The sequence below is a fragment of the Corvus cornix genome, chromosome 5 (assembly GCF_000738735.6).
Source record: "Corvus cornix cornix isolate S_Up_H32 chromosome 5, ASM73873v5, whole genome shotgun sequence".
Classification (NCBI taxonomy): Eukaryota; Metazoa; Chordata; class Aves; order Passeriformes; family Corvidae; genus Corvus; species Corvus cornix.
Window position 1 is genome coordinate 57503161 of NC_046335.1, and position 27958 is coordinate 57531118.

The 27958-nt window shown below is 43.6% G+C and overlaps 1 protein-coding gene across 3 annotated transcripts in view; it reads left to right on the plus strand.

The window, feature by feature from the left end:
* The window catches only part of ANO1 (anoctamin 1), a 72896-nt gene that overhangs the window by 25207 nt on the left and 19731 nt on the right, over nt 1-27958 (plus strand). For 2 of the 3 annotated variants that reach the window (XM_039552764.1, XM_039552762.1), the window contains exons 2-13: nt 6573-6751; nt 9322-9648; nt 12011-12109; nt 13093-13244; nt 14497-14551; nt 17004-17055; nt 19553-19618; nt 20115-20170; nt 21651-21692; nt 24731-24795; nt 25337-25471; nt 26736-26896. In XM_039552764.1, the coding sequence (XP_039408698.1) occupies nt 6573-6751; nt 9322-9648; nt 12011-12109; nt 13093-13244; nt 14497-14551; nt 17004-17055; nt 19553-19618; nt 20115-20170; nt 21651-21692; nt 24731-24795; nt 25337-25471; nt 26736-26896 (1389 nt within the window). The remainder of the gene's footprint in view (nt 1-6572; nt 6752-9321; nt 9649-12010; nt 12110-13092; nt 13245-14496; nt 14552-17003; nt 17056-19552; nt 19619-20114; nt 20171-21650; nt 21693-24730; nt 24796-25336; nt 25472-26735; nt 26897-27958) is intronic. The other variant, XM_039552763.1, reaches the window with a different exon arrangement.

Sequence of the window (27958 nt, forward strand, 5' to 3'; positions counted from 1 at the left end):
ATCTAGTTTTGTTTCCACCATAGCCTTGAGCAGAGTTTTAGTGCTGATTTTTGTGCAATAGCAACAGAAGCAAATAATATTTTTCTGATGTCTGGCAGAAGAGGAGTGCTTAATTTAGGTGTGTTAGAAATATGTATGAAAGCAGATTTACTTAATAGAGCATTAAATAGCTGTTGGTAGTTGTGGGGAAAAAAGTGAAATTTGCCTTGGGATGGGGAGAGGCTTTATGTTTTTTTATAAAATGTGAGCTTTGATGGGGTCTAATAAACAGGCAGTAGTGTTATGGTAGAATTTGTATTTTCCGGTCCTTTGCATGCTGTTGAAAATGCCATTTCAATCAAAATGTTCATTATCTTTGCAGGTTTTAGGTGGTTTTGCTCTTTGTTTTTACATTTCACAAGGCGTCTGTCAGATCAGATGTGTTCAAGGCCAGGGCTGCATCCTGCAAACAGGGTAAATTAATCTTTAAAAACAAAAATAGATGGGCAGGAATAAAAAATGATGTCATAGCTGTGTGTGTCCTTCTAACCTGCTTTGAGTATGTTGATGATAATAATAGATCAATAACTTTAAAGCTGTAGACAGCCTTCCAGGAAAGCTGCAGCCCCACTGCAGAGCCCCACCATTCTCAGTAGTGAGGAACAGAGCTAAGCCAGCTGATCATCCACATAATCCTACCAGGAGCTGAAGTTTTTCCACCCATGTGACTCCCAAGCACCAGACACAAGAGTGTCTGAATGGGCTCTGCCCTTCAGTGTGAGTTGTCAGCACCAGGTACATCAAGGCCATCCTGCTTTGAAAGTATTTCTCTTCTGCAAAGGAAACTGTCCATGGAATCCAAGATTTATTTCACTGTTTGAGCTTTTTTTTTTTTAGTGGATTGGGTCATAACACCATGTTTGATTCATTAAGGTAAAAACCACCACAGACCTCGGCTACAAGTTTTTAAATAAATGGAAAAGCAGAGGAGATGGGTGGGTTCCAATGTGTCTTACTTAGTGTGGTGTTGGAGAAGATGAAAGAGGTAGGGAGTGACCTTTCTGCAGATGGATGGACAGGAGGTATCAACATCCCTAGAGGTGTTAGATTTGCCCCAGGGGAGGTGTGCTGCCTTTTCCAGCAGCCGGTGGGTGGTAGAGTGAAACCTGCTGCCTCTCCAGGAGCAGCGCAGCTCCAGGCAACATCTGGCTGCTCGCAGCTGGAGAGGCAAGGGAAATTTACATCAAATGGTCCCAGATGTGGCTCTGATCAGCACCTGGTGTCAGGACTTTGGGCAGAACAAAAGTTCAGGACGTGTGTGGGTGTTCCTTGGAGAGCACCACAGCTTCTGTCCCGCCTGCTGGTCTGGGGCCAGTGCCTCGTAAACAGGTGTCAGCATCCCAAAAAAAGAACTGTCCTCCTTGCCAGCAGCGGGTATCCTCGCTGGCATTCCAGCATCCTCACTGGCATTCCCGGGCACGGCTCCTCGGGCCAGCAGGAATGACCTGCTGGTCGGGAACGAGACCTGCTGCTGCTGGGGTGGCCCTCTGAGCCTGCCCGGCACTTGCCTTGTTTGTCCAGGGGTTTTGGCCTCCAAATCTGACGGCCTTGGAGTATATCAGGAGGTGGGGCAAGAAAAAGGGGAAGCGATAGGCGAGTCACTTGTGAGGATGACTTTTTTGCTTCTGAGGATTAACCTCTAACTCGGAATTTGGGGGATACGGGAGGTGGAGAACTGGGTGAGAACGTGCTGAAGGAGGATCCTGCTGCTAGGGGGCAATATGTAGCAAGCAAAACCCCACTGAAGGCGTTTTATCTCAGTATCTTATCAAACTTTTTCTTCAAGAGCTTAAATCCAAAAGCTATCCAACATATTGCACACGCCAACGTTCTTTTCTGCAGAAAGATCATATTATAAACAAATAATCAACCTTTACCTACAGACTGTGTGTGTTTCTCTTAGAATATGTATAAATATGTGTGTGTGTGCATGGTTTTCTTTATACACATCCTCATTACCTGCGTGATTCTATCCTAGTTTTGGATTCTATCCTAGTTTTTATAAAGAAAAAAGATAAGGGCGTGGACATTTAAAAGCCTTGAATCACATGGTCTTGTAACTCTCCTGCTGCTTCCCTTTTGGGAACAGCTGGGACAGCTAACTCAGAGGTCTTTGTGACTTTTTTTTGTTCTCCCACTTTCTTAAACATACTCCCTAAAAAGGAAAAGAAGAGGAAACAAGAAAAAAGAAAAACAAAACAAGGGAAGGCAGTTTCAGTGACATTACTGGTTTCAGGTTGAGCAGGGAAATAGCTCTTCATTTGTTTAGATATACTCGTGCTGACTTGATGATGCTCATTTTAGAACTAGTGCAGGGTGTTTCTCTAAGAGTTGGGCTGTGTGAGTGCAATTTTTAAATTCATTTTAATGATAAAAATAATTTTTGCTGGGGAATATTCAGTGGCTATGCATAATTATGATTATAATGGTAATGGCTGATTGAGTCATGGAGAAAATACATCGGCTTCCACAGCAGGTTTTTGGTTCTGCTTCACCTGGTCTTCAACATCCAATGAAGAAGCATTGTCTGAGTGAGGGAAGGTTACAGCACAGCATGCCAAATTTCAGTGGTGGAAAAGCTGTCATTAATTAATTAGTGTTAATTTTTGCAAGATGAGGTTGGGAATTTTAACAGCTGCGACTGAAATTTGAACAGGGGAGGAAGTGGTTTCGAGTTTGAGGGATTTCTTTTTATTAGTTCAGTCTTGTCTCCCATATTGTTCAGAGTGAGAGCCTCAAGCATGGGTTTGACTCCGTGTCCCAGGAATATTAGGGACTTCTGCTGACTCTAAGTCAGTGGGGTTTTGAACAACATCAGCTGTGGATGCAGAGGAGAAAGGGTGGATTGGTTTTATGGCTGTGTTGAAACACATTGAGTGCTTCTTCAAGTCTTTGTTGTAGTGTCTTCTGCTTAATAAATAGAAGAGAGTGGGTTAGTCAGCATTAGAAGGCAGCAAAGGCAGCGTTTTCACAATGCTCTCCTCTTTCAGCTCCCAGCAAAGAGATTAGGATGTCAGACTAGCTGAATTAGGACATTATTGCTCTTTGCACGCCTCACCTTACCTCTGCTATCTTGCCATAAATAATTCTGAACATGAATTTATTTTGTGATTAAATTATTGTCCTTGTTTAATACGATTAACATAAAATATTCATGGTTTTAAGTCTTCGAAATGCCCTACTCCATGTAAAAAAGAGGTTTTGTGTTCTGCAACAGAAGGCTTTGACCTCTGCCAAATCAGCACAAGTGAATTGGTTGTAATCCCTGGGTGTTTGTAATTACCAAAGTGGTTTGGATGGCTTTACTTGGTATTAAATCCTGACATCATCCTTTAGTGCAGAAATCAAATCTGGTGTAATTAAGATTATATCAAGAAAGCTCTCCCAATTCACGTATTTTCCAGTATGATCATAATAAACCAAAATGGTATGATTCACTGCCTACCTGAAGCACTTGTTCTTTCCAATATTGCCAGGCTACTGATGTGTAAACACAAATGTAAATATCTGCTTGTGTCGGGGGAGGGAGGGGCGATTGTTTGGGCTTGCACAATGGTGCTGAATCATCTGAGCAGGTCTCCTTGCTCTGTGCTGGGACTTCACAAACACTGCTTGGAAGTGCAGCCCCAGAGCACAGGGAGGTCCTTCGGGCTCAATGAAGCTTGTGATTTTCTCCTCGGAGCCTATTCTGTCCCTAAACAAGCACTTTTCAGTTCACAGGTCCATTATTCAGCTTCACAGTCACTAAAAGGCGCTTCTCTTCTAATACCCTCTGCAAAATGCTGACGTAACTGGGCTTTACTTAGTACACGTGTGAAAAAAGAGGGGAAAAAAGGAGAGGACTTTTACAGCACTTAATCCACTGTTTCTACAAAGTTGTTTCTGGCCTCCTTCCGAATAAAAATGCAGGTTGTTATGCTTATGAAGTTCCAGAAGCTGTATTATTTTATGAGTATTTTGCAGCCACAGAATAAAGGCTTGAGTACAGAGGATACAGCAGCTGACCACACTTGTTTCAGTTGCCCTTGTTCAGGGAGCCTGCCCGTGTGTGTCTGTGTGTTGGGAAAAAGAGACCATACATAGGTAGGGAATTACTACAAACATTCCAGCTGCTGCCATGAGCCAGCGGATTTTTGGCTGCATCTCTGTATTACCCCCAAAATATCCTCTTTAACTGTTACAAATTGCTGTTCAAGCAGCTCGCTGCGTTTGGTGGTGCTGCCCCAAGATCTCACGAGTGGTATCTGTTCTGGTGAGAATTATTGGAGAGTTTTGAAGGAAAGCCAAGGAGAGCAGCCCAGATCTGCAAAGGTGTGGGTGTTAGATGCTGTGCACATGAATGTGTAAAGGGCGCTTGCTGCCCAGGTTTTACGGTAAGGTGACGATGCTAATGAGCACTGGAGTTCCTATGAAAGCAGCTTGGGGCGGCAGATTGCCCAGAACTGAAATGAGCAACAAGCTCGTGGCGTCGGCAAGTTCCAGAGAAGCACAACTGCAGATTCCACAGAAGCATGGCTTTCATAACAGTAATGTTTACCTTTCTCTGGCTGATAAGCTCAGGAGGTGTGCCAGGGCTTCGCTTGCATCTTCCTCCTCTGCCTGCTGCGGGTGTCCGTGCTGGCTCCTGCCTCGTCCCCGCGAAGAGCCTGATCACCAGTGCAGGGATTAGTGCAGTGCCCTCCCAACACTCACATTGGGTGAGGTTGCTTGAGGCCAGGTGTGGTCAAGCTCTGACCTTCACCAGGGATGGATGGAGATTTGTAGCTTCACTGGTTTCCTTCCCCATCGTGTGATCACTCTTGTTGTTAGAGAACTGAGATTTTTTTAATGTTTGGTCATAATCTCCCTCGTTGCAACTTATGTCTGTAGCCCCCCACCCTTTCCTCATGCACCTGTGAGAAGAATCTGATGCCTTAGGTTTTAACTTTAATATTTTTCAAATCCTGCACTGCCTAATGTGTAACTCTGAAGTTCCTTGTAGCTGTTCACTTCTGCTCTCTCATGCTTGGTTAAACATAACAAAGCCTCTCCAGGCCTGCTCTCCAAGGACACCCAGACTGTCCTAGGCCCAAAAAGTATAAACCAAAAAGCCTTTGAGAGGGGGGCAAGCTGAGGGGAATTACATCATAGAACTGAAGCTTTAATTGGAGAATTAACCCTGCTATGCAAATGAACCAAACCTATAAAGGTGTGAAGAACTCGTGACCTGCTGTCCATCTTGGGGTCCATCTTGGCAGTGGCCTCTGGCTCCCCGGGGTACCTCTGAAGGCCTTTCAAGTAAATACCCACCTTTATTCCCTTGTTCTTGTCCAGTCTCTGTTTTTAGGTGGCCTCTCAAGGCGTCAGCTCTTTCTGGGGTGCTAAAGAAATAAAAAATATGAAAGTTGAAACCTAAGGCATCAAAGCTGGTCCTGCTGTGTCTCTGCCTACTCAGCTGGTAGGTGAAGGCAGGAATGGGAACCCCTCATTTGCCTTCCTTTCTTTGGCCTGCAGAAGTGGGGGACTTTTTTTGGGTTTGCATTTTTCCAGCCTGTCAAGACCCCTTGAAGTGGCAGCCTTGTCCTCCAGCTTATCAGTCCTGCTCCTCAGTTTCACATCATCTGCAAACTTGCTGGGGAGTGAGATTTTCCTTGTTTCTTTCCTCAACATTATCCCTGAACTTCAGCCAGACCCAGACAGGGAACTTGGTTGCATGTTTTTGTTGTTTGGGAAAGCTAATTTAGTGTCCATAACCTCCACAATACTTGCTTTATCTTCACTCTTCAGACGAGCAAGCCCCGCTCCTGCGTGGTTTAAAAAAAAAAGGGTACAATGCTGCAGTCTTTTATTTCAATGTCAAAATTAATAAAATCTTGGAATACTTTGCCTCCTGTTGCTTGTATAAGTGCCCATATGCAAACAACAGTTTGCATTCTGTCACTTATCTGTCGCTCAGTTCGTAATGAAACTCTTATATTAAATCCTTTAGCCTATCTGTGTACTTAAACAGTAAGTGGAAACAGTTCTGTCTTCATCAGAAGCAGTTTGAGAGGGAGAACCCCCCCAGATTTTCAAAACTGCTTAAATAAGAATGGTTCAGTAAATCAGATGCAGAATGTAGGTACTTGAGGGGAAACCCTTGACTTAGTTCTTCAGCATGAACAAGTTAAAGGAGAAAACGCCTTCTGAAAAGGGGAAAGAACTGTGGCACCTATCCTCATCAGCAGTTTTCCTCTTTCCCCCTGCTTTTTTCCTTCTCTTGCCAAGAAATACAATCATTCCATGAGCCCACAGAGTGAAAACATCCTGAGACACCAGTGCAGGATAAAAGTTAACTGAACACTCTTCCTCTGGAGGAGGAGGAGACCCAGGTAGGGCTGAAGAGGGCTGAAGAAAGCTGAGAAGGGAGGCAGGGAGAAGGGGTGGGAGCCCTGCCCAAGGGCTCATTGGCAGGAGAAGGCAGGCACAGGATACATTTCAGCTTTTGGGTGGCACTGGGAGGAGCAAGTGTTGGGATTAAAGTGTCTTGATAAAATTGTTCCCTTTCTTCTCAGACGCAGACAGCGAGTTTCATGGGGTGGATTTTCTGCCAGAAGATCTCAGTGAGGCTCCAGTGGAGACAGGAATGAGGGTGAACAAGAAATACTCCTGCCTACCTGCTGAGGAGAAGGGCATCCACATCATCAACATCCGAGCAATCGAGGACATCGGCTATGACCAGCACGAGAGCACAGTGAGTAATCACGGGCCTGCTGGGCCAGAACAGGCACGCTGCACTTCACCCCTCAGCTCATTTCTCATCCTCTCCACTCCCAGGATGCTCTGAAATCCCCTCCCTCCGTTTTCCCAAGGTGCTGGGAAGGATTGCCACCAGGCACTGTCCATGCTGGTGTGCTGGGGGTTGTTCTTGGCTGTGTGAGAAAGGGAACCTGGTTTCACCTGTAGCATAAAAAGGGGCTGACTCTTCTCAGAGTAAGGAATCTGGCAACAAGGCTGTGCCAACCTTCACATCTTCTTGCCAGTGCAGAGGTGAACAGAAGAGAATGCCTAAAATTTTATGCAAAAGCCATTGTTGACATAGGTAACATTAAACTGATCCTCTGCAGCACACAACAGAGATCAGATTTCCAGTGTCATTTACTGCTCCTCAGTTAAATTCCTTAACGCAGATTTTAGAGGAAGTCAGTAATATGAATACCCATTGTGATTACGAGTTGGTTATGTAATAACCAACCTAAAAACGAGTTTATTTTGGTGGAGTGGGCTATACAAGAGATTCACTGGGGAAGGAGGAACCTGAAAAAGCAGCATGTGATTTATTGTGCTTGTGCTTAAAATTAGGATGGAGCATGGAGGAATGATTCTGTCAGGGTGTTAAAATCCTCCTGCTGTGGTGAAACTGAAATGTCTTTTCTCTGTCTCATTCACAGCTGAAGGGACATGGCCTAAGTCAATGCAACTCCATTTAAGCACAGCAGCACTGCAAGAGAACAGGGGGCCCATGAGTACCTTTCAGCATTTATACCCCATCCTTAAAATAATCTGACCATTAATTTCTTTAAAACAGAACCAAGTTTTTCGGCTGCTTCCTGTTTGCAGTGGGATATAGCTATTCTCACGTATTAATGAATCTGTTGAGGCTTTAGTAGCCACAGTGGTGGTTCAGCCAGGTTTTTCAGAAGCTGCTGTTTAACTAATTAGTAAGATTGACACATCTTAAAGAAAAATTAAACACAATCCAGTTGGTTGCCATTTGTTAATGTTTTGTTTCTGTAGAAATTTGCGTAAGTGAGTTGCCTGCCACAAGCAGACTGTCAGCTTGCTTTGAAAAAAGTGTTCTGAATTCACAGGTACGTGCCATTAATCACAAAGCAATTGGAAAGCAAGAGTTATCAATGGTCTTTTACATCAAAGTTATGCTTAAGAACTAAATGACAATATCTAGAGAGGGCACGAACATGAACAGCCTGTGCCCTGAAGAGTTTGGCATGGCTAAATAACCTTCCCTGTTTTCATGGAACAGGAAATAGAGGCAAGAGGACAAAGAGTGAACTCCAAGGTGGCACCAAATGCTGTACTATTTTATTATATATTTATTAACTTGATGCAAAGGGTTTAGGTTAAATGGGAAAGAGGAGCAAGATCCTAAAGGAGAGAGAAGCAGAGAGCAAAGGCTATCTAGAATAACTTACATTCCCGTTGTATGTATGAAGTAAGCAGGTGTGCACATCCCAAATAGATGTTAGCATTTTGCAACTGATGGCCTCTTGCTCTCTTTTGGAGCACAAGTCCTTTTCCTTTCATTGAGGATGGACATTCTTCTATAGATTTAAAAGCCAGAAAATTTCCTTGGTTGCTGAAAAGCCACTCCTGTGATGAGCCTTTTTTGTAAAAACAAAGGCCAGTAACTAGTGAATTTTCTTTCTTTTCTTTTTTTTAATAGTACGTGGATCTCCAAGGGTAGAATTGTGGATTATGCATGAGAAGTGTTATACAAGTAGAAATAAATTAATTGTTAGTACCTTTTTGTTTGCTTGCTTGTTTGTTTCTACACTTGGCCTGTGCAGTTTTCAGATAAATGCTTGGAAATGAAATTGTGTTTTGAGTCTTACCTTTCATGTATCTTGCAATGCTTACCCAGCATTTACTCAGGCTGGGAATAAAGCCATTGCCACCAAGAGATTGCATAGTGACATGGGTTTTATAAGTGGGAAAAAGAAGTGGTGAACTCAATAAGCAGTGACCCCACTTCCCTGGCTACTTTCCATGCGCGTTTTTGGCCGTGCTGCAGGACCAGCTGGCTCCCTTCAGTCTGTATCTAAGATGATCTCTTTCTCAGATGATACAGACTTGCAATGATAGATAAGAGAAGTGAGAAATGTTTCCACACGATATTAATCTATTTGTCAGAATTGCAACATTGCACATGTCATGGGTGGAAAAGGACAGATGATCTTAGTGGCGATTAACCCCCGAAGGAGAAGCTCAAACCCACCAAGTAGCTGACTTATGAACCAGTGTGCTGCTGATTAGATTAAATCCCAGTCATTTAATCTATTTATTCCAGACCAATAAAACCCCAGCTGGCTATCAGTAAAATTAAAGGTGTTAACTTGCAAAAATTTTTGGAGTAAGTAGCATGGGGGGACTCCTCCCACCTGCTGCCTGTCTGGAGAGAGGGCATCGTGTGCTCCAGGGAAGGAGCTTTGAGAGGAGAGGATGGTCTGTCTGGTGCTTGTGCTGGGGTGTGCAATCATTATTTTTCTCTCTCCTTCTCTCCACACCCCCATTCCCCACTTCCAGTTATTAAATTCCCTATCCAAAAATCCGGATGCTGACTGCAAATACGGGCTCTACTTCAGAGATGGCAAGAGGAAAGTGGACTACATCCTGGTTTACCACTACAAGAAGTCCTCAGCCGGGAAGACTCTGGCCAGGAGGGCTCAGCAGAATGATGCCAGTGTCCGAAGCACCAAGCAGGACCAGCCCCTTCCAGGGAAGGGCGTGCAGCTGGAGATGGGGGAGAGTGAGACTCACATGGATTACCACGAGGACGACAAGAGGTTCCGCAGGGAGGAGTATGAAGGGAACCTCGTGGAGGCTGGGCTGGAGCTGGAACGTGATGAAGATGTAAGGATCCATTTAAAAGGGTTAAAGATAGAGAGGGTAATTGGTGGCCAGGCCCTGGGGGGTGCTGAGCCGTCCCTGCGAACCTGGCTCTGATCAAGGTTGCACAAGCTCAGCTCCTGCAGGATTTGATTGCAGTTCTGGCAGTCAATGCCATCCTCACCCAGTGATTTAGTTGGCTGCACAGGAGTGTGACATGGTATTGTAAATGCCCCACTGAGGTGAAGTTCCTGGCTTTTCTTGGCCAGGATTTGTGGCACATCCGCCATTGCAACACAGCTGTGTTGTGCTATCTGGAAGTGAGGCTTAAATTGCTCTGAACACTGATCCCAGTTTGGTGGGTTTACAGTATGCAGTGATTTGGATCCCCTGGTAATTCCAGTTCTGAGAAAAAAAAAATCTGATACAGGCAGCATCATCTTTATTCCTCAATATAGGCTCGAGGAGAATTAAATTTGTTCAGGAGGCTCTGGTCCACGCTCCTGCTGGGGCACGTGGGTCTGCCTTACAGTTTGCTCTTTCCATTCCTAGACGTGAACAGTACAGCTTGTAACGTCTTCCACCTGCACCCTGAAAACAGGATATTCTATTAAAAGCCCATTAGACGGTATAAAAAATGATGTATGTGAAGTGCTGCCAGTGTGTGATTAGCAGAAATAGACACAGCAGTATTAATTTCAGAGAAAGCTGCTACAATTATCTGACCCAACCAATGTGCCTCAGACTCCTGAGAGAGAGGGTAAACATTTATGCTGGTTTTATTTACAGGATCCAAAAGCTGAGGTAAACATTTCAACCTGGGAACAGCCTGCTAAAAAATAAATCTGTCACCTATTCCTCACAAATTGCAGACATTTATATCTTTTATATATTATGTGTATGTCATATATATATTTAACATGGTTCAATGCAACAAAACCCCAAAACCTTTCCCTGCTCTGTCTTCCAGTGAAAATCAGACTTGCTTTCTGTCCAGCTTGCAGGTTCCTGTAGGAAACTGGGAGTTGGCAGGTGCCAAGTCATGGATATTTAAACCCTTTGCCAGATGGGAGATTCCACCTATGACATGTAATATGATTTCAAATGATGCAGAAGGGCACAGGGGTCAAGCCAGGACACTGTAAAAGAGAGGGAACCCTGTCCTTTCAGTGCAAGACACCAAACCACATGAGGAAAGTCTAGCGATGAAAGCAAGACTCGGGGATTTACATCAGCTTCCACATCCAGCACATCCATGCAGGGGGAAAGATCTGCAGTCAGTTGGGCCTGAAAAGCCACAAAGCTGCTTTGGAGACCTCACTGATTCCAAAAGAGCAAAGGCTTCTTAAACAGATGGTGTTTAATAAATCACTTAAGCTCTCTTCAGTGAAATGGCTGGATGGTCACACACAAAGAATTGCGGTCAGCGGCTCGATGTCCACAAATAATTGATTAAAACAGGGCCAGGTTGGACAGGGCTTGGGGCAGCCTGGCCTGTCCATGGCAGGAGTGTTGGAACTGGATGATCCCTAAGCTCCCTTCCAACCCAAACCATTCCATGGTCCTCTGAGTAACCAGTTTCTAGAAAGCTGGTGAGGATATAGATGTGTGAAAGCTAGTTATTGTAATAACTGAATTGGTGCAGCAGCAAGATTAGAAAGATTCATTAAAGTTCATTTCTCTTCTGTTTGCTGAATGCCTCCTGGTTGGAAATTGTTTGTCCAGGGCCTTTGGAACGGTTGCTCCAGGGGGAGCAAACATGGGCGTATGTGGGAGTGCCAGGAGCAAACATCCATGTCCGGCCCTCTAGAACGCAGCTCAGAGAATTACTGGGCTGCAGGCAAACCACCAATGTTGCCATTAACTTCTATCCTCCTTTTTCTTTGTTCTGTGGAGTTATTCCTGCCAGTTTTCCTAATTACAATGCTTTAATGGAGATACTCACATTTGATTCTGAGGCTGTTGCTCTGAGGTATGAGCAGCTCTCAGGAGGCAGCAGGGGCTCTCTCAGCAATTACAACACACTCACCAAATCACACCATTTTGGCTGGATGCCTCTGCTTCAAATTTAACTAGCTCAGCCTGTATTTGTGTCCACAGTCATCAGCTTTTATTTCCCAAACAGTTTTTATCTGTTTAACCTTGTGGTAATTACTCTGGGAGACAATAGTGTTTTTTGAGTCACGTTCCATAGCAGTTCAGCACAGTGAGGTGTTCAATGGTTGTCCTGTTGTTAGAAACCAACTCTCTCAAACAAATGAGATTTATCATGGTGGCACTGATGGACTGTTTGTTCCTTAACTATGTATGAATCACAAGGGGTAATATATTTAATTTCCTCTCATCAGTAACATTTTCCCCTGCTTTTTTTTTTTTTCCTGTTAAGACTAAAATCCATGGAATTGGATTTGTAAAAATACATGCACCGTGGAATGTATTGTGTCGAGAGGCGGAATTCCTTAAGCTCAAGATGCCCACAAAAAAGGTCAGTCCTGGTCTTCTTGTTTACCTCAAGAAGGCATAGTTTAAACATTTGTTCCTCTCAGAGCACCTTGCAAATGCAGACTTCTCTTTCCACGAGTACTTTAAAAACAATTAACTAATGTGCACCAAAAATGAAAGTCACAAACGTACTTGCTTGGGGCAGCAGAGAGAAAAAGTGAAAGGAGGAATGGAAATGAAGAATTTCTGGCTGCTACCACTGTCTGTACATGATGAGAGTGATTTCATCCTCAGTCTGTTTTAAAAGAAGAGGTTGCAATTGATGGTGACATTTGTGTGTGCATTTTGGACACTTTTTTCTCACCTGAAGACTGCTGAAAATGAACACAAGGATAAGAATTTGTCTCGCCGGGTTTAGTGACTATTCCTATACACAGTCAGTCATGTTTGCAGGAGCTGGGGCCACTCTACCACAAAATAAATTACCTTTCAGAATATTTGAAATATCATTAAAGGAATGACAGTGTATTTTCATCAATTCTAAATCACCCATGATTGATAGATAGATAGATCGATAACTACCTGCTCAGTGAGCACAGCTCAGAGATGGATTAATATTTAAACACAGACTAAGTGCAGGTCCCAGACTGCACAGGGAAGTCCATAATGGAGCAAGAGACAGTCTCCAAGCCCAGCATCATTTATTACAACACTAAAACCACACTTTCGGTTTGGATTTCATATTAATCCCCATTATTGCTTCACTTACCAGGGATTTTAATCAGAAGCACAATTAGATAAAAAAGTCTGTAGCAATCCTGTGGTTCCCTAACCCTTGGTTTGACTTTCCCATCCCTGTCTTTCTGGATGATTTCAAGAATGTAAACCCCACTCCTCAACAGTTTATTGTGATACATTTATCTAATTGCTGGTTTATTCCTTGCAGTCCACTCTGACCTATGGATAACCAAAAAGCAGTGAAGTTTTACTGGTTTCTTGGGGTTTTTTCTCTCTTTGCCCCCTCAGATGTATCAGATCAACCAGACCCACGGTCTCCTGAAAAAGATTAATTCTGTAATTCAAAAAATAACAGAGCCCATCCAGCCAAAAGTAGCAGAACACAAACCTCAGACAGTGAAGCGCCTCTCCTACCCCTTCTCCAGAGAGAAGCAGCACTTGTAAGTGAATTTCCCTAAATATCCATGTCTACAGGTTCCAGCCTCCCTGAGAGCAGCTCAGGCACCAGGGGGTGAACGGGAACATGAACACCAACACTTTGGTGGGCATTGCTGCAAAGAATATTTCCATTTTGCAGTAAATGTACTTCTTGGGGGATTTTGGGGCTTGCTGTTGAGGAATGAGTCTTTGTAGAGAAATCTCTGTGTGTTGTAGCTGCTGTTGTGGCACATAATGCACATCTGTATAACTGTACACTTTATCTGTCAGGCTGCCAAAGGGGATTTATAATGTGGTTTATAATAGTGTGGTTTATAATGCTTGGTAAAACTTGCAGCCAGAGATGTGGGTTGATGAATTTCAGAATAATTTAATTTATCTGGTGTGGGCAGCTGACACAGGTAGTGCCAACCAAGCCTTGCCTTTGAAGTGCTGTGAAGTCAGAGGTGGCTTTGCCATCGATCCCAGATCAGCAAGAACAGCTGTAAATGTGGGTGTAGGGGAAAAAATCATGAAGCAAAGCCCCGCCAAAGCTTCTCCTGCCCTGGATTGCTCTGCTGCTGCTCTTCCCTGGCCAGCATCCCAGAGGAGTCACTTTGAAGGCCGTGTTAATGGATGTGCCAGCTGGAACAAACAACAATCCCAGGGCAGGATCCCTTCCCTGCACACGCAGGGATTTTAGTGCTTCATCCAGAGATGCAGAGCACTGGTGGGGTTGGGCCAGTCAATGTGTGTGACATCTTGGCCTGGCCTTGGGCTTGCAGGAAATGTGTTTGTGTGTTTGCTGAGTGTGGGGTGTTCCTGGAGGCTCAGAGAAGGTCCAAAAGATGCTCCTGAGTGTAGACATGGATGGGCCTCACACTGTTTGCAGGTGGCTTTTCCAGTGAGACCACCTGTGTCTCTGCTGAATAAGGGAGAAAACAGCAGCCTCACAAGGAAAATTAAAGATTATGAGGGGAAATTCAAGGCCAGCAGTGGTCAGGGATTCAACTTAAAATGAGCACCAACATTCTCTTTTGTGCTGAGAAACCTATAAAGACATAAAAACAGTGAAATGTATAAGCAGCCTCTTTAAACTGTATGAGCTGGGTTGGACTTGCTTTTTAACAGGGTTTCTACAAGCTGTTCTTTAATGTGAGCTCTGAGACATCCCCAGGAGAAATGAAAATATTGAAGGGGTCAACAAGAACAGGAAATTACTGACTACTTTTTTTTTTTCCTGACCTAATGGGCTTCCTTCTAATCTTTTAACAGATTTGATTTGTCTGACAAAGATTCCTTCTTCGACAGTAAAACGAGAAGCACTATAGTAAGTTCTGCCTATAAATAATTTATGGTGGTTATTGCCTCAGTGGTGGTGTTAACAGCTTTAGAACAATGCCTGTTCAAGTTTATCTTTCTTAACCAAATGCCAAGGATCTCCTGTGCCATCAGGTACTGAAATTATAAAGAAAGCACTTCCAGATTTAGCACTTCCAGAGTAGTGTTTGATGCTAACAGGTCGCTGCCTTTTGGAAAATAATTTGGATCTTCTTTCTAGTTCACAGGTAATTTTCTTAGTAGAGATATCACCAGCTGGGAATATTTAGATGTTACCACTGGTTCTGCCCACCAGCTGCCTGCACCCATGACTGGTTTAACTTTTTGTAGCTGTACATTGTTCTTTTTGCAAAATGCTGGGAAATATCCCGAGACAAATTCCAACGAAACAGCCGGGTATTCACAGGGAGTATTATTTATAGTTTTAGGGGGAAATTCTCTGTAATGGTATTGAAAGTGTTGAGGTTGATGGCTTTTATCTGACTTCCAGAACATAAAATAGAGCTGGGGAAGAAGGTGTAGCCTCATTTGTAGCCACCAAGGAGGAATGGAAAGGCCAGCTCATGTGACATGCAGGGCAGCTGGAAGGGGCCGTGCCAAGCAGGCCTGGCTGCAACACATTTCAAAGGATAACGGGGACTCTTTGCCCCATTCCCGTGCTCCTAACTGGTGCCTTGGAATGTGACTGCCAGCGTGCTTTTATCTTATACTTAACATCAGCCTTTTGGGATGCCAAGTGGTTTCCAAAAGAGCTTATATCCCAGTCATAGCTGCCTTTCATTGCTGTGGTGATAAGGGGTGTGAGATACCCCACTTCCCTTTCCTGCTCTGAAATTCCAGTGTATTCCACGGGGCAGTTCCCCTCCAGCTTGAAGTGCAGGGGTTTGATGTGAGCACAGGTTATGGTGGCAAGGTGAGCTGGACCAGGGGAGGCAGATGCAGGAGCACAGAAACGGGGAAGGAAAAGGCAAACATTGATTCAGTTTATTTGCAAATAAAACATTCAACTTGAGATTGGGAAACCAAAAAAAAAAAAGCCTGGGTTTTGTTTGTAGGCTTTCTTTTATATGTCCGGATGTATGGTAAAAAATCCTTGTAAGTGCAAGGAACTTAACAAATGAAGAGTTAAATTTCATGGCAGGCTGAGCAAGGCAGCAAGACAAAATGGCTCCATGGGACAAGAGGATGAGCAAGACTGACTGAAAAATGGACTGAAACGGGAGCTCAGAGCAGAGGCTGAGAGGAAAGGGAGGGACAGGGGTTTTTTAAACGACTGGAGGAACACTGGGCATATAACAATAGTGCTGCTGCTGTGCTGCTTTGTGTGAAATCCCTGTAAATCACCCAGTAATGAAGAACATATTGAATGTTTCCCAACACCATTTTATTCTGTGTGCACTGCTGTTTGTATTCTTCTTTCTTAAAGTTCTCCCCTGCCTTTCTCATATGTATTTTTGAACCGCAGTGCAAATATTGACCCTCCCGCCTACTGCAAAATGAACAGGAATCTAGTCACTACCCGTGAGTCTTTGATGAATAGAAACTAAGCCAAAGACCTTTTAGTTATTAAAAAAGAAAATAAAAAAAAATATTATATAACTGGAAATCTCTCTGTGACAGCCCTTTAACTCACTGGGGTTACAAGACGACAGACGGACGAGCTGTGGGACTTGCCCCGGATGCCCTCACTTGCTTCCTCCAGTGAATTGAGCAAGAGTCGAGTTAGCACACGGATTAGGGAGCTGGGAAACAGCCCCCAGCTCCCCGGACAGGCCAGGCACTGGGCAGGAGGTGCCTTTGCTCCAGGTTTCCCTGTGCTGCCTGCTTGCCTCGCCCCAGAGCATCGCTGCACGGCAGCAGCCGAAAGCTGAACCTCGCGGGCAGCCTGCTGAGCTGTGCAAAGGTTACTCGACAATAAATGCAATAAATCCCAAAATAAATACATCTGTTTTGCCACCGGGGTCAGGCAGGCTCAGAGATGTTAAGGTCAGCCTGTGTTAGCCCAGTTTGATAAACGGCTGCGTGCTGTGTACACGCTGTGAGCCCGGAGCTCTGCTCGGGTCCTTGGGATGGAGCCAGCCTGCGCCCTCGGAGGCGAGGGAAGAGCTGCTCCAGGTGGAAGAACACCCCTGAGCTTTGATCAGTGGCTAACATGAGCAAAAATAGCATTTCTGTTACACCAGGGGGTAGATGTAACCCTGTTTGCCCCCATCAATTCCCTCGGTGGCTGACTATTTAGCTAAGCTTTTCTCTCCTGTACAGAAAGCACAGTACAGAGAGCTCCGAGCCCTGCTCTCCTGAATACCATGACTTTTATTAAAGAATGATGACTTCATCGACATCTTGGTTTGGCCAATATTTGAGCTGTACACAAAAAGATCGTGCTTTTCACTGGCAGTGTCTGAAGTAACCCTTTCCTCTCTTTGCTTCTGCTTCTGTAGGTTTATGAAATATTGAAAAGAACGACGTGTACCAAAGCAAAATATAGCATGGGTAAGGAACTTTATTTAGCTTTAAGATCAATATCTTTTTCAGGTATTGAAAATAATTGCATGTCGTAAATGGCTGTGGAGTTTAGGTTTTTCCCCTGCTCTCTAATTTGATGTATGTGGATGTAATTGTTTTATTTGGAAATTTAATGTAATTTATGTAGCTGTTTGACATTTTTTCAAATGTGAATTTATAGATTTGACTCTAAATTAAATGGTAAGTGAGCACATAGCCCCTGCAGGGCTGGAAGGTGACATAAACCAGCAGATGAGATGTGCTCTGTGTCCTACACTCCCTAAAATGCATGAGGGTATTTCCATGAATTCCAACTGCAGTGGAAGTCTGTGGCTTGGCCCATTCCTTTCAAGCAGGAACCCCACGTTTTATGGTGCCATGGTTTTCCAGTGACTTGAGTGAAATGGTCTTGACCGATGACCATCCTGAGTGGAACTGAGATGAGCCCCATGGAACAGCCAGGGGTCAAAGCTTGCACTGGAACTGGGCACCTCAGCCCTCAGAACAGGTGCTGCAAGTCAGGGGATGTGAAGTTTGTACTGCCACGACCAAGAGCTTTAGGATTTCAGCCTTAGAGTTTGTGCTGTAAGAATTAAACTCGTAAGAAAGATGAACTGCAAATCAGGCCACCTTAAAGATTTGTTGGCAGCTGATCGTGCTCAGCTGTTATATACTTTATTTTCTACATCTCATGATGCACAGGTATACACTTGGCTGTGGGACCAAAGCTAACAAATAGTTAATTGTAAATCCAAACAAATAAGGTGGAAGAGTGAATTCCCAAACAAAGCGAGAAAAGTGCATGAACATGGAAGAAAATGTTTGGTGACTGTTGAAATCTGTTACAGCGTTTATTTGCCTACAAGCAGTTCAATAAAACAATGGGAACTTGAATTACAGGTAGTTCTGTTCAATATTGACCCATCAGCTGCTTAGAAAGACATCAAATAATAGATGAACAATTATGCCACAAATTATTTCCATGCTTTGCCTTTTGTGTCGAAGTTGCAACACACAATGCACAATTGTTGACTCCTTATATACACTAAAATTTGGTGTCCAGCCAGTATTAACAGAAGTGCTGTTCTCTGTAGCATGGGAAATCCAAATTATTGTGTGACTTTCAAGACCCTTTCCGAGTCTGGTGCTGGATCATTTTCACTGGAAATTACGTCTTTGGACTCTTGAAAGGGGAAGGTCACACAGCTCAGTTTGAATTCTTCCCTTGGAACTGGTTTCTCAGTTGAGTATTTTTTTTTCCCCAGAAAATGGGAAATACAGCAGGGATTAGTTGAATAGGGAAGACACTAATGGATGGTAGTGTGTTGGGATTCCTGGATGGTTCTTCTACCTGAGACTGGCAAGGCCACACAATATTGCTAATGAAAATGCCATCAGGCCAGCCCAGCATAACTCAATCAGCTCCTTTGTGTTCCAGGGCTGGAATGCTGGGTTACAACCCAGCAGAGGTGGCAAACAGATTTAAACAAACACAGATAATGCTGCAGCACTGCTGCCCAGCAGGAAAAAGGCAGCTGCCCAGGGGAACACTGCAGCCTTTGTTATTTATTAGGAAAATTTGTGAAAATGTGGATCTGTCTTCACTGTTAAATCCAGATCTGAAGAAGGGGACTATGTAGCTCTTCTCACAGCCCTGGGAAAATAATTTATCTGCTCACCAGTTGTTTCTGCCAGGAGTGTGGAAACATTTGCAGACAATTCATAGACCTGTATAATCTTAAATAGGGCTTTGAAAATTAATGATACCGCAAGATACTGAGCACTCCTGGAGCTGCTCCTGCAGCAGGTGATTAGTATCTCGAAAATGTTAATGAACTTGAACAATCCTCGTTTGAAGAGCAATCAAAAATGACTCTACAGTGAGCTGGTTCCAGGTTCATAGTCGTTGTTCCTTCAAATCCAGTCCCACACTCTTTTCTTAGCCATGAACTGATGGGCAGCATGGAGCACACTGTACACCTCATTTTTCTTTTCTTTTTTTAAGTCCTTTCAAATCCTCCCCAATGCCAGTGGCCAGATTTATAGATATATATATTTTTTTTCAGTTGGCATTAATCACTGTCGCCCTGCACAAAGACAAGTGCTTGACTTAGCTCTGACTCAGCACCCAAAACTGGTTCATTCCATCCCCAAATGTGTGTTCATGGGCGACATGGCACCTCCAGACGTGGTGAACAGAATTGGAAGTAGCTCTATTAAAGCCAGCAGCTGCTGGAGGAGAGAACATTAGGGAATTAATGAGCTACAGCCCTCCAAAGGTCCAGGTCCAGCCACCTTTGGGAATGGTGCAGTGCTCCTCCAAACTTCCACACCAACTCCTCCCTCTGACCCCTGGTTAAGGAGCGACACCACCCCTGGGAAAGGCAGGACTCCTCCCAGTCCCTTGTGCCACAGACATTTAATAGATGAAGCACTAATTGCTTTCAGCCTCATGCATGTCACTAATAAACGGATGTGTAAACAGGGAAAGGAGAGGGAAGAAAGAAGGAAACTGCCCTTTTAAATAAAAGACGAAAATGTGGTAAATATGGTAAGTATTACGCCAAGGTCTTCGCAAAGGCTTTCCCTACAATTTCTCTGATCAATCTGAAACCTGAATTCAAAACTTTGCGTGGGTGATGCGTGTGGATGTGTGTTCCCCTGTGCCATCAATTCCAGCCACATTCTCCTTGTGATCCAGCCTTCTGCTGCACTTTCAAATCTTCAGGCTTGCCTTTAAATCAAACTGACTTTTCAGAAAATGTAATTTATTTTAATGACTAATTTCAAGTCATTGGCTTCTAATTCTTGATTCTCAAATATATATGACTTCCTCTTGCTCTCTGCAGTTCTCCATTTCATAAAATGAGTCATGTATAATAACCTATATGATTAAAAATGAAACTACCTGGAAAGGAATGAGATGGCAGCAAAATCATTATCTGATCAAATGGCTGTTATTTTGAGGGAAATCTCCTGGAAGGATGATGAAGTGAGGCTGTCTAACCTTGAAATTATAAATAACTATTATGTCTTTATTTTTCAAGGGATCACCAGCCTGCTTGCCAATGGAGTTTACAGTGCTGCATATCCTCTGCATGACGTAAGTGATCTCGCGCTGTATTTTACACGTCTGCTGTCTGTCACCAAGAAATCCCTTGTGTGTGACGTGTTGGTGGCATCATCCCAAACATGACTGACTTCCTTCTCCCTTATGTCAGGACTGCAGTAACTTCTGCAGGTTGTTTCCATCCCTCTGCTCTCTTTTAAGGAATTCCACACCTCTGTTCTCTGTCTGATGATCATAAATTTGAACGTCAGAAGAGTTGTTTCAGTGTTTTAGCAAATGAAATTCCTCTGTTGTTTCCTGACCTTCTGCCTCCAAGATCTCTGGCACCAATTCCAGGAACCACATTCATTCCCAGGGCGCCAGGGAGCTGGTTCTCTTGGCCACATCCCCCTGCAGAGGTGTCAGTAGCTGTGTGTCTGTGCAACCAGGAAAAACCATAAGCAAGGATCTGAAGTCCCATATTCCATGGGGCTGGATGTGATTGCAGACCTTCCTACTGATGAAATCTGCTTCTGAGCAGCTCAGTGAGATGTCAAGAGTATGTTCAGCTGTGGTGCTCATCGAGCTCAGGAATTCTGGTGGCACTCACAGCCAAGCGGGGACCCTCATCCTGTCAGAGGTGCACACAGCTGGGTGCTGGTGTCCTTCTGATTTAGAGGTTCAGGGTACAACTAGAACTGACAAACACATGCTCTTAGCCTACAGAAAAGCTTGGCAGATGTCAGGGGGACGTGGCAGTCATGCTGCTCCCTCCTCATGTACAGCCTGTGTGAGTGTCCAAGGGCTGTTGAGCCCAGTGCCCGTTTTCTGGCCTGGGATGTGAGGGTGAAGTGCGTCTTCCTGGCTTTCTGCTCCCCACACTCACACTGGTTTTAGGTGGGACTGTGAGAGCTTTATCTTGGAGCACCCAAGAACAGAGCTGCCTCTTTTTCTGCCTGATGTTTGTCGTACATGTCAGGGCTCAAAAACTACAGCAGTGCCATGTAGAAATCGAGAAAGAAAGGTTGAATAAACTTCTCGTCGTGTTCTTGCCTCACATCTTTAGACAGCTACTGATAGTCTTGTATAGAAGTTACTTATTGCCTTCGTTTACTCCTTTATCATATCAAAAAATAGCTGCAAATTAAAACCTCAGCTCTAATCAGCCCTGAGTGTTTGGAGAGTCTGGAGAGGGAGCAGCTCTCTCAGCTGGTTTCTTCTCTTTCCAGCGGACTGAGCTGAACCCCAAATACCACGGCAACACCGCATCCTTTCCCTTGACATTTTTAGGCCACCTTTATCACTTATTCATTCCTTTTCCCCCCATGACAGACACTATTGCTCTTTCCTAATGTGCCCGACGACAGAAGACAAAGTGCGCCGTGACAAATGGGCTCCTAAAATACAGTGTTATTTTACAGATTGCTTTTTCTGGTTTTGATGCATTAAGTGAGTGGGAGACGTGGGTATGCAGGATGCAGAGCAGTTCTTGGCACAACCTGCTGGATGACACAGATTTTCTCTCTTTTTAAAGGGTGACTATGAAGGTGAAAACGTGGAGCCCAATGACAGAAAAGTAAGTTGATGCATGGAGGGGTTTAACATATTCACAAGAGTCCCAGCCTGAAGAGTCACCTGTTGCAATCTGGATGTTTTTGCCAAAATCTCACAGAAAATGCTGCAAAAAGACACTAAATTCCAAGCAGTTTAAGAGAAAAAGTGTTTTCCAGTAGTGTGGATAGGTATAAAGCACCCAGCTCAGTAATGACACATTTCATGCCACATTGGCAAGAATACTGACATATAACTCCTCTCAAAGTTCAGATGATGTCATTTTGGGCCCGCTCTGATGAGAAAATGCTCAGCCATCTTCTGGTGTCTGTATTGGGCATAAATCCTGCTTCAGGATCAGAACTAGAGGAGTGGGAGGGAGTGGCAATTGAAAACATAAGCATAAAAGTGATGGGGAAAGATAAATATTGAATATTTATCAGGAATAAGAGGTCCTCAGCAACATTTGATGTGTTCTCTGCAGCTAGAAGCTGCCCTGTGGATGTACACACTGAGGCATTGCGTCACTTTCTGCTGAAGTTATGCTTTAAAATGTGGTTTTATTGTCTGTATAGTGAAAGACATAACGTTCATTGTGGTGAAACAAGTTATTAAAACAAGGAATAATACAAGTTATAAAACAAGGAATTCTCCCAAGGAAGAACTCTTCCTAAGGAAGTAGGAAGTACTACTTTATGCTAAGGAAGTATGAGGAAGAAAACCAAATTTTTCAGCCTTTGTGGCAATGCTGATTTCTTAAATTCAAAGCTCAGTTACTGCATCCTCCCCATCACACTTCCCCAAAGAAGGGTGGCTTTTGTCTGTGCATCAGACAAAAACTGGAGAGGTGACAACCAGTTCTCTCAGGAGGAGCTACTAAATTTGGGTGTTGTATATGCTGGGCTTTCAGACCTGAAACTTTGCCTTCCCTGTTTGTTTCATGATATTTTTTTTCTCCAGAGAAATGCTCTGGTCATTCAGGTCGTAGGAAGAGCAGATTTAAAGAGCTTCAGGCTTTATATATAAAAATAGGTTCCCAAAATGGACAGTCTGCTAGTCCTTCAGGTGCAAATGGCTCATCAAAAGGCAGTGGATGTTATTTCCCTCCCTCTATTGATTCGTGTTAAAAATACCACACATCTGTCTTTTCATTATTAAGCAACACTTCGCTCAACTAAAAATAGCATGTAAGTCCATGTTTTCTGAAAGAGTCCAGGTCATCTTCTTCATTGCTATTACTTCAAACCTCACAAATTCATTAATTTCTCGAGTTCATTGGGTGTTTGGAAGTGTTTACCTTGGCTTCTGACTTTCAGTTCCATCAAGTAATCTTTTGGTGCGTTTTGGCATGTCTCTCTGGTTTCTTGAAGCTTTCTTTAATCTTATCCAGTGCTAGGCTCAGCCTGTGCCTTTTTTTAACAAGAAAATTAAAGATTTGAGGCCTAGAAATGAAGTAAATATTTAGGTCTAGTATGCTGATCTCCTCTAATCATGTCTTTGAAGCTGTGCTTTGAATATTAGGCTGATAAATGTCAGGATAAATGAGATAATTCATTTGTACTTTAGACACAAATCTGGTTTCGAGTTGCACTAAACTAAAACATGGCACTGATGCAAAACCTCCTCAGCTTAGTGTTTTCCTGATGCGTCTGGCCAGCTTAGATCACAGAAAAGGAATCTAATTTCCACCATAAACTTAGTTTTAAAAATGAAATCTTACAAAAATATATATAAAACAAAGGGGCTTAGCTAGTGCTGCATGTGTATGTTGAGGTGTCCCAGATCATTGCCTCCGAGACACAGGCAGTTGGCCTTAAACTTTTGGAAAATGTGGTTGAAAGAAACCTAAAGCAGAATAAAAATAAAGTTTGCAAGAATGTTGCTGTTTAATAAAGGCCTGCTGTTAAGTTTCAGTTCCTGCTCTTACTGTTGTAAGGAAATTATTAATGGCTAATGACTTTGGGTTGCAGAGGGGAAAACCCACAGCCAGCTTATATTTTTGATGTCATATTTCTGTAAAAGCTGAGAAGTTTCTTGGTGTTTTTTGTTGGTTTTTTTTTTTTTTTTAATGAGCCAAGCCATTTGTATAAGTACAGCTTGGAAATTCTCTGTTAGTGGTTTGGCAGGAGAATTCCAAAATTGCTCTAGGAACGTTGTTTGCTGTGGGACTTCTCTGTGATCAAATGTGACCAGGAGGAATGGGCATGGGCCGTGTCTCTGGTCTACCCTTCTTTTCTCCGCTGCATTTCACTGGAGACATGTAGGAGTTTGACATCTGTCAAGTTTCCCATGATAAAATAGCCTGGAGTTCAGGGAATAACATCCTGTTTGGTCTAGGAACAAGATTAATCCTGTTGTCCTCCCTATACTGCTACTGGTTTTGGTCTTGGTTCCCCATTGAGTTTGATTTCTTGTTCACTCTGTTGGCTGAATTGAATAAGGGAAAAAAATCAGGTTTGAGAAGCACTATTTATATATTTTACAGAATAAAGGATAAGTTGAAGGTCTCAGAGGAACCTGTTTTTGTGAGGGATTCAGTTTTGCAAATCAGTAACGGGGATCATTGTTTCCCTTGGCCCATATCCTGACAAAAAGGAAGACTGGAAATCATTGTCTTCTTGTGGTTTAAAGCTGAAAAAAATCTTAAATGCAGCCTTTGAGGCACCTCAGCCCCGCACCTCTTGCTGGATGCTGAATTATATATTTGTTGTAGCAAAATGGCCTGAAGTTGTGTCAGGGGAGGCTGAGGTTGGATGTGAGAAGGTTCTTCCCCCAGAGGGTGGTTGGGCCTACGGATCACAGAGCCAGCATTGCTCTCCCTGGACCAGACTGTCCATCAGTCTGGCTGCTGAAGAGCCTTTTAATGTGCTGGAATTCATCACTCTGTTGGAGCACGCCAAACCATCACATTGACTTTTAATACTTAATGCAGGCTGCATGTGTTGGCACGATTTGGGCTGAAACCCCAAGGTGGTGAGGCCGGAGCTGTGGGCCCTGCAGCCACCCGAGGAGAACCCACTGGTGCTATAGCTCTCACCTTTCTCTTGCCCTTCTGTTTTCCAGCTGCTGTGTGAGGAGTGGGCGAGCTACGGAGTGTTTTATAAATACCAGCCCATCGACCTGGTGAGGTGAGAGTTCAGCCCTTGGGGTCGAGTTGCTCCGGGGCAGAGCTGAAGCTCTGCAGGGATGCTCGTGCCCGTGCCAGAGAGTGGGAAATTCACTGGGAGAAAAGGAGTTCTCTGGGAGTTAAAATGTGCTGATATAGCCCACACAGTGTGAAAGCTTGCGGGGGACATATTTTTAATTAATTTTGTTTGCTCATGATAAGACCTGAGGTTCTCTGATGAAAATGAGGTGCCTTTTTAAGAGGATTCACTCACAGAAGGTCCAAAGACACCAATTTGCACAGCAGAAACACAGTGGGGGGAAAAAATGACCAGTGGGACAAACTAGTTTTCAGGGTGCCTGTATCTCTGGATGGACTCCAAGCATCATGAGAAAGAGAGTCCTCTGAGAAGAAAAAAATTCCCACAGGTCATCAGATCTTCCTTTCTCCATGCCTAATACAGATGCGATTCATAATTTTAGCCACATTATATTTTAAGAAGTAGGAAACATTTCTCTCTCTCTCTCTCATTTCTTTTTCTTTTTTTTCTAAATGTATTTCAGAAAATACTTTGGAGAGAAGATCGGGCTATATTTTGCCTGGCTGGGAGTTTATACACAAATGCTCATTCCAGCTTCAATTGTAGGGATTATCGTTTTCCTGTATGGCTGTGCAACTGTGGATGAGAATATACCCAGGTAAAATGGATGAATAAATAGATTCTGTTGTTGGAGGGCACTGGAAGCTCAAAGTTGCTTTGCTTTAGAAATGTTTTGTCAGTAATATCCAGGCCAAGCACAGCTGAAATTGTGGTTTCTTGTTCCTACATCTTGTCCTGTGCCACCCACATCCTGACACCCCAATCCCTGTTCCTGAGGTCTGTCTATGTGTGCTCCTAAAACCCTCCATCCTCACGCTTTATCTTTTGGAAGCTGTGCTTAAAATTAATCCACCTCCACAGGCCCCACTGATCTCAGCTTCCAGTAAGCCATGGAGCTTTCCCAAGGGCACAGAACAGCCCATTTCTATCTCATTAGCATTTATTGCTAATATTACTTGGGGAGTTTGCATTGATGTCCTAAAAATAATTCTTGGCCGGTTGCTCAGGTGGTTGTTTCTTTTTCCCTAACTCAGATCATTATGTTAAAACAAACCAGCAAAATTCTGCTAATGAGGGGGTTTGGTGCTTCCCAGCACAGAGTGCTGAGGAGGGCATTGTGTGACAGAGAGATGCATCAAGAATACACATCCCTCAAATAAGCTACTGTGATCACATCAACAAAATCTGGATGTCCTCCTACTTTTAATCTTTTAGCAAGTTTCGTATTAGAACATTTTTAAAGCCCTCTGATTTTGCATTATTTGCCCTGCATGCATCATCAGCTGGAGATGCAAATTACAGGGTTGTACAACGAGCACCAGCCCTGAATAACAAAGCAGATAATGGATACCAAAAAATAGATTAAATTTTTTTTTTGTTCATTAAGATTGCTTTGTAGTTCTTCCAACAGTTGAAGTTGAAGTCAAAGGGAGGGTCACTGTTGCTATTTCACAGATGGAGCACAGAGGAGATAAATTGGTTGAACTCCAGTCTCTTGATGTTCAGCACTTCCCTTGTACCTTATCTATCACTGTAGTTTGTATTTCAAAACAAGAGTGTTTTATTTTATTTTTATTTTATTTTATTTTATTTTATTCTGTAAGATCTTAGAGTAGAAAGCATAGAGCCTTATGCCTTTCTTAATGTTCCCTCTTATTCCCTGGAATGGAAATAGAGCTGGGGAAGGAGGGAGGGAGGGAGGGAGACAGCCTTACATGAGGATTTCAGCCCCTGCAGCGGTGTAGAATTGGATCCAATGATCCTACAGAAACAGCTGCTGTCCAGAGGAGAACAGATGACCAGAGCATGAAGCTGGAGCCATCCTGACCGTGCTGTTCCCTTCTCTTGTGGCTTTGTTGCAGTATGGAGATGTGTGACCAGAGCAACAACATCACCATGTGTCCCTTGTGTGACAAAACGTGCAGTTACTGGAAGATGAGCTCTGCTTGTGCCACTGCCCGTGCGAGTCATCTGTTTGATAACCCTGCAACTGTCTTCTTCTCAGTCTTCATGGCTCTCTGGGGTAAGAAGATCTATGCCTTGATGTTAAGCTTTTAATTATTTAAAATACAACAGGAAGAAACAGAGGAGATAAAGCAGTATATTTATACACAGGCAGTTAATGATACAAAGAACCTCTCATTTTCTTTTTCTTCTTCCTTTTTTTTTTTTCCTTTCCCATGAAACTGTCACACCCAAATTTATATTCTGGACTGGAGGCTAAAATTCAAAAAGTTGCTCAAGCTGAATAGCAAATGAAATTGTTAAGCATCTGTCATAAAACTGCTGCGTGGTATGTCAAAATTTCATTAAAGGGATTGCACAGCTTGCCAAAAAAAAATCTCTTTGCAGAGCCAGCTTCCACTTTAGAACATTAGAGAAGAAATGTATTAATGTACTCGGGGGTTGAGGGGAGGGCTCCGAGGGGAAGTGTAATGGCCTTTAGCGTCTTCAGGACAAACCAACATTGATTCCCGAGTGTGCTCCGAGATGCAATTAGGTTTATCAGCAGGCAGACATCATGCAAGGAGACTGGGAAGAGGGAACAGTGGTGGAGAGGGATTTTTCCTGATCCTGATGCAGCCCTCGTGCTTTGAGCCCTTTCTGGGCATGTCTCTGGCACTTGGGTCAAAATATGAACCCTCTCATGAAAACTTTGTGAGGATGTCTTCAGGAATGGTTTGGAGGGCTTCTCCCCTCCCTGCTGGAGGAGGGATGGGGAACCTCCCTTCCCCAGGAATGGGCTCTGGGGGAGAGGAGCTTTGATGGCCACATATTCCCAGCAGCACTGAGAGCAGCACAACCCTGTACACCTCGTTGTGAATTAACATAACCTGTTCTGGATTATATTTCATCCCAGTAATACACCCTGAGCTTTTATCTCTTCCAGTACACTGGGAACTGTTTGTACATGACCATTCATCTGAACTGATTTAAGTACAATTGAACATAATTTAATTTAAATTCTTGGCCAAGGTCTGTGGTTGGGATAACACTGTTTTAGCTGCAGCACTGAGAGCTTATTATCAGGTACCACAAGGAAAGTCAAATGTCAGCTTTAGTCTCCCTCATTTTCCATTATCGT